The following is a 14,705-nucleotide window of genomic DNA, read 5'->3' on the forward strand; positions in this document are numbered from 1 at the left end:
GACCTAACGTGGTGAGTGATGACCTAACGTGGTGAGTGATGACCTAACGTGGTGAGTGATGACCTAACGTGGTGAGTGATGAACATGAATGTCCTCGCTCCCCTCCCAACGTTTATAGTTTGAGCAGCTGTTTTCAGCAACTCCGGTATTTTTGATTTAGGTTGTCATATTGGCAGGTTAGCTTAGCAACAAACTAAAATGATCAGCTCATTGTCATGGATGTATCCAAGAGAAAACAGCTACTTTGCTGTTATTCTGGCTGCAAAGGTCATGTTTGTGTTAGCTGTAGCTAGCTGGCTAGCTAGCAAACAAGGGATCAGAACGTTGCTAGCGAGCATGGCGACGGGACTTAAAGAACGAACGACTCGGTCACATCTCTAGCACCCAAAAGATGAGAAAGTAGGAATTCACTTGACTTTTTTTTTTTTACAATTTTTAAAAAGTATTCATACCAGTAAATGTGTGTTTTAATATGTATTCTTTGGCAACTGTGGTATAAGCGGGATAAACTCCTCAGTTTTGTACATTACCTTGGAAAAATGAACTCTGCAAAGGGACTCGGCTCCTGCATCGTCCATGATTTCCAAGGTAATGTAGAGAACATTAGCGTTTATCCCTGACATATACAGTATACATCAGTAATGGACTGTCTCTTTCCTGTGAAGGACAGTGCTTCCCGTCAGCACCCATAGAAATAAATTCACATTCAAGTGAACGTTCCGAGGTCTCAGAGGCGTGGGCTTTGGCCCTTCTAGCATTTCCATGCTCTATGACAAGCTCCTCCTACTTAAAGGACCACTACTAACTAAGCACCTCCTCCCTGTAGACCACACCCACTAAGCCCATCCTACCTACAGAGACACATCCTGTTAAGCCCTGCTTATCAACAGAGAAACACCCTGTTAAGCCCTGCTTATCAACAGAGACACATCCTGTTAAGCCCTGCTTATCAACAGAGACACACCCTGTTAAGCCCTGCTTATCAACAGAGACACATCCTGTTAAGCCCTGCTTATCAACAGAGACACACCCTGTTAAGCCCTGCTTATCAACAGAGACACACCCTGTTAAGCCCTGCTTATCAACAGAGACACACCCTGTTAAGCCCTGCTTATCAACAGAGACACACCCTGTTAAGCCCTGCTTATCAACAGAGACACACCCTGTTAAGCCCTGCTTATCAACAGAGACACACCCTGTTAAGCCCTGCTTATCAACAGAGACACACCCTGTTAAGCCCTGCTTATCAACAGAGACACACCCTGTTAAGCCCTGCTTATCAACAGAGACACACCCTGTTAAGCCCTGCTTATCAACAGAGACACACCCTGTTAAGCCCTGCTTATCAACAGAGACACATCCTGTTAAGCCCTGCTTATCAACAGAGACACACCCTGTTAAGCCCTGCTTAACAGAGCCCCTCCCCACTAAGCCCCTCCTACTGTACATGCAGAGCCACTCCCCACTAAGCCCCTCCTACTGTACCTGCAGAGCCTCGCCCCACTAAGCCCCTCCTACTGTACCTGCAGAGCCCCGCCCCATTAAGCCCCTCCTACTGTACATGCAGAGCCACTCCCCACTAAGCCCCTCCTACTGTACCTGCAGAGCCTCGCCCCACTAAGCCCCTCCTACTGTACCTGCAGAGCCCCGCCCCATTAAGCCCCTCCTACTGTACCTGCAGAGCCCCGCCCCATTAAGCCCCTCCTACTGTACCTGCAGAGCCTCGCCCCACTAAGCCCCTCCTACTGTACCTGCAGAGCCCCGCCCCATTAAGCCCCTCCTACTGTACCTGCAGAGCCCCGCCCCATTAAGCCCCTCCTACTGTACCTGCAGAGCCTCACCCCACTAAGCCCCTCCTACTGTACCTGCAGAGCCCCGCCCCATTAAGCCCCTCCTACTGTACCTGCAGAGCCCCGCCCCATTAAGCCCCTCCTACTGTACCTGCAGAGCCTCGCTGCGTTTCTGGGTCAGGGCTCCCAGGGCGTCCCATTGGTCACAGATGTTCTGGCAGCGAGCGTTCACGCTGGGGGAGTCATAGTAGTCCAGCTCACTGAGGAACGAGACAGGGGAGCGAGACAGGGGAACGAGACAGAGGAACGAGACAGGGGAACGAGACAGGGGAGCGAGACAGGGGAACGAGACAGGGGAACGAGACAGGGGAACGAGACAGGGGAACGAGACAGGGGAACGAGACAGGGGAACGAGACAGGGAAGAGAGACAGGGGAGCGAGACAGGGGAGCGAGACAGGGGAGCGAGACAGGGGAGCGAGACAGGGGAATGAGACAGGGGAACGAGACAGAGCAGGTCACTATAATGTTATAGCAGCCATATTGTAAATACAGTGGAGGAACTTCAATCAAAACAACCTGCAACAAAAGTGACTGAAAGCCTTTCATCTACACCACTCTCCTGTGAGATGGTGATCGCCTTTCATCTACACCACTCTCCTGTGAGATGGTAATCACCTTTCATCTACACCACTCTCCTGTGAGATGGTGATCACCTTTCATCTACACCACTCTCCTGTGAGATGGTAATCACCTTTCATCTACACCACTCTCCTGTGAGATGGTAATCACCTTTCATCTACACCACTCTCCTGTGAGATGGTAATCGCCTTTCATCTACACCACTCTCCTGTGAGATGGTGATCACCTTTCATCTACACCACTCTCCTGTGAGATGGTGATCGCCTTTCATCTACACCACTCTCCTGTGAGATGGTAATCACCTTTCATCTACACCACTCTCCTGTGAGATGGTAATCACCTTTCATCTACACCACTCTCCTGTGAGATGGTAATCACCTTTCATCTACACCACTCTCCTGTGAGATGGTAATCACCTTTCATCTACACCACTCTCCTGTGAGATGGTGATCGCCTTTCATCTACACCACTCTCCTGTGAGATGGTGATCACCTTTCATCTACACCACTCTCCTGTGAGATGGTGATCACCTTTCATCTACACCACTCTCCTGTGAGATGGTAATCACCTTTCATCTACACCACTCTCCTGTGAGATGGTAATCACCTTTCATCTACACCACTCTCCTGTGAGATGGTAATCACCTTTCATCTACACCACTCTCCTGTGAGATGGTGATCGCCTTTCATCTACACCACTCTCCTGTGAGATGGTAATCATTACGTCATTGTATAAAGTCTCCCTCCCTCCCTCCTCCATCTCTCCCTCCTTCCCTCCCTCCCTTCATCCTTCCTCCCTACTTACTTTAACTCCTGTGCCTCCCTCCCTCCTCCATCTCTCCCTCCTTCCCTCCCTCCATTACTCCCTCCTCCCCTCCCTCCATTACTCCCTCCTCCCTACTTTAACTCCTGTGCCTCCCTCCCTCCTCCCTCCCTCCTCCATCTCTCCCTCCTTCCCTCCCTCCCTTCATCCTTCCTCCCTACTTACTTTAACTCCTGTGCCTCCCTCCCTCCTCCATCTCTCCCTCCTTCCCTCCTTCCCTCCCTTCATCCTCCCTCCCTCCTTACTTTAACTCCTGTGCCTTCCTCCCTCCCTCCTCCCTCCTTCCCTCATCCCTCCCTCCCCCCTCCATCCCTCCCTCCCTCATCCCTCCACCCTCCATCCATCCCTCCCCTCCTTCCTCCATCCCTCCCTCCCTCTTCCCTCCATCCCTCCTCTCCTCTTCCCTCTTTCTTCCCTCCCTCCTTCCCTCTTTCTTCCCTCCCTCATTCCCTCCTTACTTTAACTCCTGAGCGATGGCAGCTATCTGCTCTACGCGGTCCTGGTGCGCGGCCAGGTCGCTCTCGAAGGCCTCATGTTTCTTCAGCAGAGCCTTTATCTCAGACAGAGAGGCCGTCTCAAAGTCCCGCGCCTGCAGCATCACCTCCTTACCTGCAGGGGGAGACACACCACAGACATCGCTGGAAAATGGATACAGTAAATACACGAATACAGAATGTATGTTGAACAAAAAACAGATTACAGACGACATGATACATATTTAAGGTGCTGCACACAGTGATCGTACATTCCATATCAAATCATTTCTGGGTAACAAATCAAATGTTATTTGTCACGTGCGCTGAATAAAACATGTGTAGACCTTTACAGTGAAATGCTGACTTACAAGCCCTTAACCAACAATGCAGTTTACAATTAAGTCACTTTACAATAATAGTTTGAATCGAAAGCGGAAACAGAAGTGGTGTTCTTGCATGGTTCTGGTACCTTCTGTCCAGGTTTCGTGGATGGCTGCTTTCTGGCGGAACTTCTCGGCCAGGTGGTCGAGTCTCTCCAGCCGGCGGATCTCGTTGAGGAGCCACTCCTCATAACCCTTCTCCGCCCCCTCTAGACCGCCCCACGCGTTAGAGACGTCCTGCGCAAATACAACAACTAACATATATAGGTTCAGCTTACAGTCACCAGTCACCAGTCACCAATCACCAGTCACCAGTCACCAATCACCAATCACCAGTCACCAATCACCAATCACCAGTCACCAGTCACCAATCACCAGTCACCAGTCACCAATCACCAGTCACCAGTCACCAATCACCAATCACCAGTCACCAATCACCAATCACCAGTCACCAGTCACCAATCACCAATCCCCAATCACCAGTCACCAGTCACCAATCAAGTTGTGTCTGAGGGAGGGGGAGGGAGGGGGGGGCTGATTTAAAGTGACGATGGAAACGAGGCTCCAGGGTGTTAGAGAGGATTGTTTTCACAACAGAAGTTCTTCGGTTATGCAAACCCTCAGTTTCATCAGCTGTCCGAGTGGCTGGTCTCAGACAAACCCTCAGTTTCATCAGCTGTCTGGGTGGCTGGTCTCAGACAAACCCTCAGGTGAAGAAGCCGGATGTGGAGGTCCTGGGCTGGTTTGGTTACACGTGGTCTGCGGTTGTAAGGCCGGTTGGACGTACTGCCAAATTCTCTAAAATTACGTTGGTTGAGCGGCTTATGGTAGAGAAATGAACATACAATTCTCTGGCAACAGCTCTGGTTGCAGTCAGCATGACCATTACAAGCTCCCTCAAAACTTGAGACATCTGTGGCATTGTGTTGTGTGACAAAACTGCACATTTTAAAGTTATTGTCCCCAGCACAAGGTGCATCTGTGTAATGATCATGCTGTTTAATCAGCTTCTTGATAGGCCACACCTGTCAGGTGGATGGATTATCTTGGCAAAGGAGAAATGCTCACTAACAGGGATGTAAACACATTTGTGCTCAAAACTTGAGAGAAAAGCTTTTTGTGCGTATGGAACATTTCTGGGATCTTTTATTTCAACTCATGAAACACGGGACCAACACTTTACATGTTGCGTTTATATTTGTGTTCAGTGTAGCTGCTCGTTTTGTGATCAAGATTCGGGAATCTGAGCAGCGTCTCGCTAAAGCCGATGCTGATCTCCTCGAATGTGTAAATAACAACTGACTTAAACAGAGGGCGTGGAGAGAGAAAGAGCGAGAGACGGAGAGAGAGAAATCATGAGAAGACAAAAAGATAATTACTTGACACATTGGAAAGATTTTACAAAAAAAACAGAGCAAACTAGAATGTTATTAGGCCCTAAACAGAGAGTACACAGTGGCAGAATACCTGACCACTGTGACTTGATGCAAACTTAAGGAAAGCTTTGACTATGTACAGACTCAGTGAGCATAGCCTTGCTATTGAGAAAGGCCGCCGTAGGCAGACCTGGCTCTCAAGAGAAGACAGGCTATGTGCACACTGCCCACAAAATGAGGTGGTAACTGAGCTGCACTTCCTAACCTCCTGCCCAATGTATGACCATATTAGAGAGACATATTTCCCTCAGATTACACAGATCCACAGAGAATTTGAAAACAAATCCAATCTTGATAAACCTCCATATCTATTGGGTGAAATATAACAGTGTGACATCACAGCAGCAAGATTTGTAATCAGTGGAGAACAAACACCATTGTAAATACAACCTATATTTATGTTTATTTATTTTTCCTATTTGCACATCGTTACAACACTGTATATATACATAATGTGACATTTGAAATGTCTTTATTCTTTTGGAACTTCTGTGGCTGTAATATTTGCTATTAACTTTTTATTGTTTATTTTCACTTTTGTTTATTACATTTCACTTGCTTTGGCAATGTTAACATATGTTTCCCATGCCAATAAAGCCCTTTGAATTGAATTGAAATTGAATTGAGAGAGAGAAAGAAACAGAGAGAGAGGCAAAGAGTGAGAGAGGGAGAGAGCGAGACAGAGAGAGAGAGAGAGAGAGAGACAGAGAGAGAGACAGAGAGAGCGAGAGAGTGAGAGAGAGAAACAGAGAGAGAGAGAGAGACAGAAAGAGAGAGAGAAACAGAGAGAGAGAGAGAGAGAGAGAGAGAGAGAGAGAAAGAAACAGAGAGAGAGAGAGAAAGAAACAGAGAGAGAGAGAGAGACAGAGAGAGAGAGAGAGACAGAGAGAGAGAGAGAAACAGAGAGAAACAGAGAGAGAGAGAGAGAGAGAAAGAAACAGAGAGAGAGAGGGGTGTGTAGTGTACTTCATACTGTAGGTTACCTACCGACACCATCTTCCCCTCAGAGGGCATGAAGGCAGGTCTGTTACTCAGCCTCAGCTTGGTCTGCAGGGTGTTGAAGTTGATCTCCAGCTGGCACTTCTCCTGGACCTTTTAATATCACAATTAAATGTGCCTCTTAGCAGACGGTTCCATCCAAAATGACTTAGTCACACACTGTTCGTATTATTATTAAACCTATTCAGGGAAGTCCCATTGAGACCGATGTCTCTTTCACAAGGGAGCCCTGATTCATAAAAGGAATTAGTGACAATTATTATAACAATCCAAGCGGGTGTGGAACCTTGGGGGGCTTGTGTTGGCGGCGATAGTCCCTGAAGTCCTCCAGCTTCTGCTGCATCGCCTGCATGGTGTTCTCTGGAGCACGGTTCTCCAGCCACGGGATGGTGCGACGGATCCACTCTAGAAGCTATGGGGGGGTGAAAAGAGGAAGAGAGAGGGGGGGGGGGGGGGTGGAAGAGGAGAGGCATAGAGGAACAGAAGGAGAGGGAGAATTGGAGGAGAGGATGGAGAGAGGAACAGAAGGAGAGGGAGAATTGGAGGAGAGGAGGGAGAGAGGAACAGGAGGAGAGGGAGAATTGGAGGAGAGGAGGGAGAGAGGAACAGGAGGAGAGTGTAGATTGTAAGGAGTAGGGGTAAGAGGTGACGGGGGACAGACAGGGCAGGTATAGAGGGACAGACGGAGAAGGAGGAGAGGAGGGAGAGACAGGGCAGTTATAGAGGGACAGAAGGAGGAGAGGAGGGACAGACAGGGCAGGTATAGAGGGACAGACGGAGAAGGAGGAGAGGAGGGACAAACAGGGCAGTTATAGAGGGACAGAAGGAGAAGGAGGAGAGGAGGGACAGACAGGGCAGGTATAGAGGGACAGAAGGAGAAGGAGGAGAGGAGGGACAGACAGACAGGGCAGGTATAGAGGTACAGAAGGAGGAGAGGAGGGACAAACAGGGCAGTTATAGAGGGACAGAAGGAGAAGGAGGAGAGGAGGGACAGACAGGGCAGGTATAGAGGGACAGAAGGAGAAGGAGGAGAGGAGGGACAGACAGGGCAGGTATAGAGGGACAGAAGGAGGAGGGGGAGAGGAGGGACAGACAGGGCAGGTATAGAGGGACAGAAGGAGAAGGAGGAGAGGAGGGACAGACAGGGCAGGTATAGAGGGACAGACGGAGAAGGAGGAGAGGAGGGACAGACAGGGCAGGTATAGAGGGACAGAAGGAGAAGGAGGAGAGGAGGGACAGACAGGGCAGGTATAGAGGGACAGACGGAGAAGGAGGAGAGGAGGGACAGACAGGGCAGGTATAGAGGGACAGAAGGAGAAGGAGGAGAGGAGGGACAGACAGGGCAGGTATAGAGGGACAGAAGGAGAAGGAGGAGAGGAGGGACAGACAGGGCAGGTATAGAGGGACAGAAGGAGAAGGAGGAGGGACAGACAGGGCAGGTATAGAGGGACAGAAGGAGAAGGAGGAGAGGAGGGACAGACAGGGCAGGTATAGAGGGACAGAAGGAGAAGGAGGAGGGACAGACAGGGCAGGTATAGAGGGACAGTGAAGGAGTGGTAGAGCAGGTTAACACAATGAGAAAAAGGAATGGAAAGAGAGAGAGAGACTTTTGTTACTAATAGTGAATAACTAATACATGTAGCAGTGTGAATGTAGGAAGCTAATTCAATAAACACAATTCTACCTACTGTTCCTTTTTTGTTAGCCTGGTCCCAGATCAGTTTGTGGGACCCACCCACTCCTTGTCATGCGTAACATGACAGCACAAACAGCCTGAGACACAGGCCACTCTGTTGCTTTACTCATATTTCTGATACCTAGTTGTCACCTGTGTTGTGTGACATTGTGAGGTCTTAGTCTCTACACTGTCAGAGCAACCAGCCTCTGGGCTAGGACTGGGAGTAAGAAGAGGGGGTGAGGGGGAGTGGGGAGAGGGAAGAGAGGGGGAGCAGGGAGAGAGGGAAGAGAGGGGAATGCATGGTCCAAAAGGCTTCTTAACAGCTTCTACCCCCAAGCCATAAGACTCCTGAACAGCTAATCAAATGGCTACCCAGACCCCTCTTTTACACTGCTACTACTCTCTGTTTATTATCTATGCATAGTCACTTTAACTCTACCTACATGTACATATTACCTCAATTACCTCGACTAACCGGTGCCCCCGCACATTGACTCTGGTAACCCCTGTATATAGCCTCGCTATTGTTATTTTACTGCTGCTGTTTAATTATTTGTTACTTTTATTTTAAATATTTGACTTATCTATTTTTTTACTTAAAACGTTTTGTTCCTTAAAACTTCTTAAATCATTGTTGGTTAAGGGCCTGTAAGTAAGCATTTCACTGTAAGGTCTACCTACACCTGTTGTATTCAGCATTTCACTGTAAGGTCTACTACACCTGTTGTATTCAGCATTTCACTGTGAGGTCTACTACACCTGTTGTATTCAGCATTTCACTGTGAGGTCTACTACACCTGTTGTATTCAGCATTTCACTGTGAGGTCTACTACACCTGCTGTATTCAGCATTTCACTGTGAGGTCTACCTACACCTGTTGTATTCAGCATTTCACTGTAAGGTCTACTACACCTGCTGTATTCAGCATTTCACTGTGAGGTCTACCTACACCTGTTGTATTCAGCATTTCACTGTAAGGTCTACTACACCTGTTGTATTCAGCATTTCACTGTAAGGTCTACTACACCTGTTGTATTCAGCATTTCACTGTGAGGTCTACCTACACCTGTTGTATTCAGCATTTCACTGTAAGGTCTACCTACACCTGTTGTATTTGGGCACATGTGACTAATACAATTTGAATTGATTTTGATTATGGGGGAGGGGGACAGAGAAGGGGTGTGGTTCTTACATCACTAGCCAGCTTCTCGTAATCCTCCATCAACTGCTCATTCTCCTGGTTGACAGCCAGCACCTTGCAGATCCGATTGGCTGCCGTCTCCGCCTGGGGGAGGAAGAGGAAGGAACATGGTGAATACATTCTATCATCGCCATGGGAACGGTTACTGTAGTCAGTCAGAACACGTCATGGTTGATATCTAACTCTCTCTCTCTAGATATCTAACTCTCTCTCCCTCTCTAGACACTGTATCTAACTCTCTCTCTTGATATCTAACTCTCTCTCCCTCTCTAGACACTGTATCTAACTCTCTCTCTTGATATCTAACTCTCTCTCCCTCTCTAGACACTGTATCTAACTCTCTCTCTCTCTCTCTCTCTTGATATCTAACTCTCTCTCCCTCTCTAGACACTGTATCTAACTCTCTCTCTTGATATCTAACTCTCTCTCCCTCTCTAGACACTGTATCTAACTCTCTCTCTTGATATCTAACTCTCTCTCCCTCTCTAGACACTGTATCTAACTCTCTCTCTTGATATCTAACTCTCTCTCCCTCTCTAGACACTATCTAACTCTCTCTCTTGATATCTAACTCTCTCTCCCTCTCTAGACACTGTATCTAACTCTCTCTCCCTCTCTAGATACTGTATCTAACCCTCTCTCTGGATATCTAACTCTCTCTCCCTCTCTAGACACTGTATCTAACTCTCTCTCTCTCTCTCTCTCTCTCGATATCTAACTCTCTCTCCCTCTCTAGATACTGTATCTAACTCTCTCTCCCTCTCTAGATACTGTATCTAACCCTCTCTCTCAATATCTAACTCTCTCTCCCTCTTTAGATGCTGTATCTAACTCTCTTTCTCTCTCTAGATCCTGTATCTAACTATCTCTCCCTCTCTCTGTCTAGATATCTAACTCTCCTCATCTCTCTGTCTAGATATCTAACTCTCCTCATCTCTCTGTCTAGATATCTAACTCTCCTCCTCTCTCTGTCTAGATATCTAACCGTCTCTCTCTGTCTAGATATCTAAACGTCTATCTAGATATCTCTCTACCTATCTATCTACTCATATGTCTCTCTCTTCATCAGATAGTACAGTAGAGGAATGGGCTAGCAGCAAGTGAGGTACACTCTCTCTTCATCAGATAGTACAGTAGAGGAATGGGCTAGCAGCAAGTGAGGTACAGTCTCTCTTCATCAGATAGTACAGTAGAGGAATGGGCTAGCAGCAAGTGAGGTACACTCTCTCTTCATCAGAGAGTACAGTAGAGGAATGGGCTAGAAGATACTGTCATCAGTGTCAAAACAACGACCGAAAAGTTGGAAAAACAGGTGGCGGACCTTACTTCAAAACTAAACTCGCTCGAGAACCATAAACAGGAGGTCAAATTTGAGACTGGGTTAATCTACCCGAAAAAGTGGAAAAATGGTGACGCAGTTGCATTTCTCGAGAGATGCCTTCCCGAGGCATTAGGTCTGGACAACTTTCCGGACCCCCTGCGCATTGAAAGAGCCCATCGGCTTCCGGCTCCTTCAGGCCTGAGAACCCACTCCTCTCCTCGATTCCTTATCATGAAGTTTCTCAACTTTTAAGACAAGTGAGGCGGAAAGCCAGGGCTATGGGCAAGGTGATGTACGGGGACCAAGAGATCATGTCCTTCCCTGACCTATCCGCGGATCTGCACTGAAAAAAGAAAAGGCTACGATTGGGTCAAACGCCAGCTCGGGTCCCTCAACATTGCATATGGAATAGCCTTCCCAGCTAAACAACGCGTGACTTACAATGGACGGTCTCACGGGTTTGAATCTCCCTCTCAAGCCGAGGCGGTTCATCCGTGGCATACAACGTGAATCTTCTTCCTAGTCATGTTGCCGCTGTGAAGTTACACCACCACTTTGGACTACGGAGAATTAAACCACCTTGGATTATGAGACTTTTGGCAAGCTAACTAACATTAGCTAATGTATTAGCTGCTACTGTAGTACTAGCAGCTAGCATAACAGTTAAGTGAATAATACGGCGAGCTAGCCCACTCAAAGTTTCCTTGTATTATTTGTAGCCTGTATGTGCTCATCACTTAGCTCAGTTTCTTCTATATGACAGGCGAGATAGCTGTCCGTTGAACGTTGGACTTCATGTTTAAGTTTATTTTTTGTTATGTTGATAATTCTCTTCCATTGGATGACATAAAACCTTGTAAAATGCCGGTGAAGATGTTTACCTCCATGTCAACGGACACATCGGGACCTTGTTCATTCATCCTACACCACCGAGAAGCATCGGGACCTTGTTCATTCATCCTACACCACCGAGAAGCATCGGGACCTTGTTCATTCATCCTACACCACCGAGAAGCATCGGGACCTTGTTCATTCATCCTACACCACCGAGAAGCATCGGGACCTTGTTCATTCATCCTACACCACCGAGAAGCATCGGGACCTTGTTCATTCATCCTACACCACCGAGAAGCATCGGGACTACTTTATATGTTGGTTTAGTGGTATAGGACTATTGGAAGGACTATGGTCTGGTGGTATAGTGGTATAGGACTATGGTGTGGGGGTATAGTGGTATAGGACTATGGTACGGTGGTCTAGTGGTATAGGACTATTGGAAGGACTATGGTCTGGTGGTATAGTGGTATAGGACTATGGTGTGGGGGTATAGTGGTATAGGACTATGGTACGGTGGTCTAGTGGTATAGGACTATTGGAAAGACTATGGTATGGTGGTCTAGTGGTATAGGACTATGGTGTGGGGGTATAGTGGTATAGGACTATGGTACGGTGGTCTAGTGGTATAGGACTATTGGAAAGACTATGGTATGGTGGTCTAGTGGTATAGGACTATGGTGTGGGGGTATAGTGGTATAGGACTATGGTACGGTGGTCTAGTGGTATAGGACTATGGTATGGCGGTCTAGTGGTATGGTGGTCTAGTGGTATAGGACTATGGTGTGGGGGTATAGTGGTATAGGACTATGGTCTGGGGGTATAGTGGTATAGGACTATGGTACGGTGGTCTAGTGGTATAGGACTATGGTATGGCGGTCTAGTGGTATGGTGGTCTAGTGGTATAGGACTATGGTGTGGGGGTATAGTGGTATAGGACTATGGTACGGTGGTCTAGTGGTATAGGACTATGGTATGGCGGTCTAGTGGTATGGTGGTCTAGTGGTATAGGACTATGGTGTGGGGGTATAGTGGTATAGGACTATGGTATGGTGGTCTAGTGGTATAGGACTATTGGAAAGACTATGGTATGGTGGTCTAGTGGTATAGGACTATGGTATGGTGGTCTAGTGGTATAGGACTATGGTACGGTGATATGGTGGTCTAGTGGTATAGGACTATGGTGGTCTAGTGGTACAGGACTATTACAGTCTCTAGTGGTACAGGACTATTACAGTCTCTAGTGGTACAGAACTATTACAGTCTCTAGTGGTACAGGACTATTACGGTCTCTAGTGGTACAGGACTATTACAGTCTCTAGTGGTACAGGACTATTACGGTCTCTAGTGGTACAGGACTATTACAGTCTCTAGTGGTACAGGACTATTACAGTCTCTAGTGGTATAGGACTATTACGGTCTATAGTGGTATAGGACTATTACGGTCTCTAGTGGTACAGGACTATTACAGTCTCTAGTGGTACAGGACTATTAGGTCCTCTAGTGGTACAGGACTATTACAGTCTCTAGTGGTACAGGACTATTATGTTCTCTAGTGGTACAGGACTATTACAGTCTCTAGTGGTACAGGACTATTACGGTCTCTAGTGGTACAGGACTATTACGGTCTCTAGTGGTACAGGACTATTACGGTCTCTAGTGGTACAGGACTATTAGGTCCTCTAGTGGTACAGGACTATTACAGTCTCTAGTGGTACAGGACTATTACAGTCTCTAGTGGTACAGGACTATTACAGTCTCTAGTGGTACAGGACTATTACAGTCTCTAGTGGTACAGGACTATTACAGTCTCTAGTGGTACAGGACTATTAGGTCCTCTAGTGGTACAGGACTATTACAGTCTCTAGTGGTACAGGACTATTATGTTCTCTAGTGGTACAGGACTATTACAGTCTCTAGTGGTACAGGACTATTACAGTCTCTAGTGGTATAGGACTATTACAGTCTCTAGTGGTATAGGACTATTACGGTCTCTAGTGGTACAGGACTATTACGGTCTCTAGTGGTACAGGACTATTAGGTCCTCTAGTGGTACAGGACTATTACGGTCTATAGTGGTATAGGACTATTACGGTCTCTAGTGGTACAGGACTATTACAGTCTCTAGTGGTACAGGACTATTACAGTCTCTAGTGGTACAGGACTATTACGGTCTCTAGTGGTACAGGACTATTACAGTCTCTAGTGGTACAGGACTATTAGGTCCTCTAGTGGTACAGGACTATTACGGTCTATAGTGGTATAGGACTATTACGGTCTCTAGTGGTACAGGACTATTACAGTCTCTAGTGGTACAGGACTATTACAGTCTCTAGTGGTACAGGACTATTACGGTCTCTAGTGGTACAGGACTATTACAGTCTCTAGTGGTACAGGACTATTACAGTCTCTAGTGGTACAGGACTATTACGGTCTCTAGTGGTACAGGACTATTAGTCTCTAGTGGTACAGGACTATTACAGTCTCTAGTGGTACAGGACTATTACAGTCTCTAGTGGTACAGGACTATTACAGTCTCTAGTGGTACAGGACTATTACGGTCTCTAGTGGTACAGGACTATTACAGTCTCTAGTGGTACAGGACTATTACGGTCTCTAGTGGTACAGGACTATTACGGTCTCTAGTGGTACAGGACTATTACAGTCTCTAGTGGTACAGGACTATTACAGTCTGTAGTGGTACAGGGCTATTACAGTCTCTAGTGGTACAGGACTATTACGGTCTCTAGTGGTACAGGACTATTACGGTCTCTAGTGGTACAGGACTATTAGGTCCTCTAGTGGTACAGGACTATTATGTTCTCTAGTGGTACAGGACTATTACGGTCTCTAGTGGTACAGGACTATTACAGTCTCTAGTGGTACAGGACTATTACAGTCTCTAGTGGTCTAGAAAGACTAAAGACTAGAGACTAGAGGGAGGCGCTCACCTTCTGCTTGCCTGAGAAGGCCTGGTAGTAACACTGTGGTACTGTACCTTCTGCTTGCCTGAGAAGGCCTGGTAGTAACACTGTGGTACTGTACCTTCTGCTTGCCTGAGAAGGCCTGGTAGTAACACTGTGGTACTGTACCTTCTGCTTGCCTGAGAAGGCCTGGTAGTAACACTG

General features: G+C 47.2%; 1 protein-coding gene across 1 annotated transcript in view; it reads right to left on the bottom strand.

Annotated features, from left to right (window-relative positions):
- The window catches only part of LOC139563414 (alpha-actinin-1-like), a gene marked incomplete in the record, with an annotated part of 117,402 nt that overhangs the window by 21,847 nt on the left and 80,850 nt on the right, over nt 1-14,705 (bottom strand). Inside the window, 6 exon segments of the mRNA XM_071382063.1 lie at nt 1,942-2,050; nt 3,711-3,861; nt 4,198-4,345; nt 6,532-6,636; nt 6,830-6,955; nt 9,414-9,506. Coding sequence (XP_071238164.1) covers nt 1,942-2,050; nt 3,711-3,861; nt 4,198-4,345; nt 6,532-6,636; nt 6,830-6,955; nt 9,414-9,506 — 732 coding nt within the window.

This window comes from Salvelinus alpinus, chromosome 34 (assembly GCF_045679555.1).
Source record: "Salvelinus alpinus chromosome 34, SLU_Salpinus.1, whole genome shotgun sequence".
Lineage (NCBI taxonomy): Eukaryota > Metazoa > Chordata > Actinopteri > Salmoniformes > Salmonidae > Salvelinus > Salvelinus alpinus.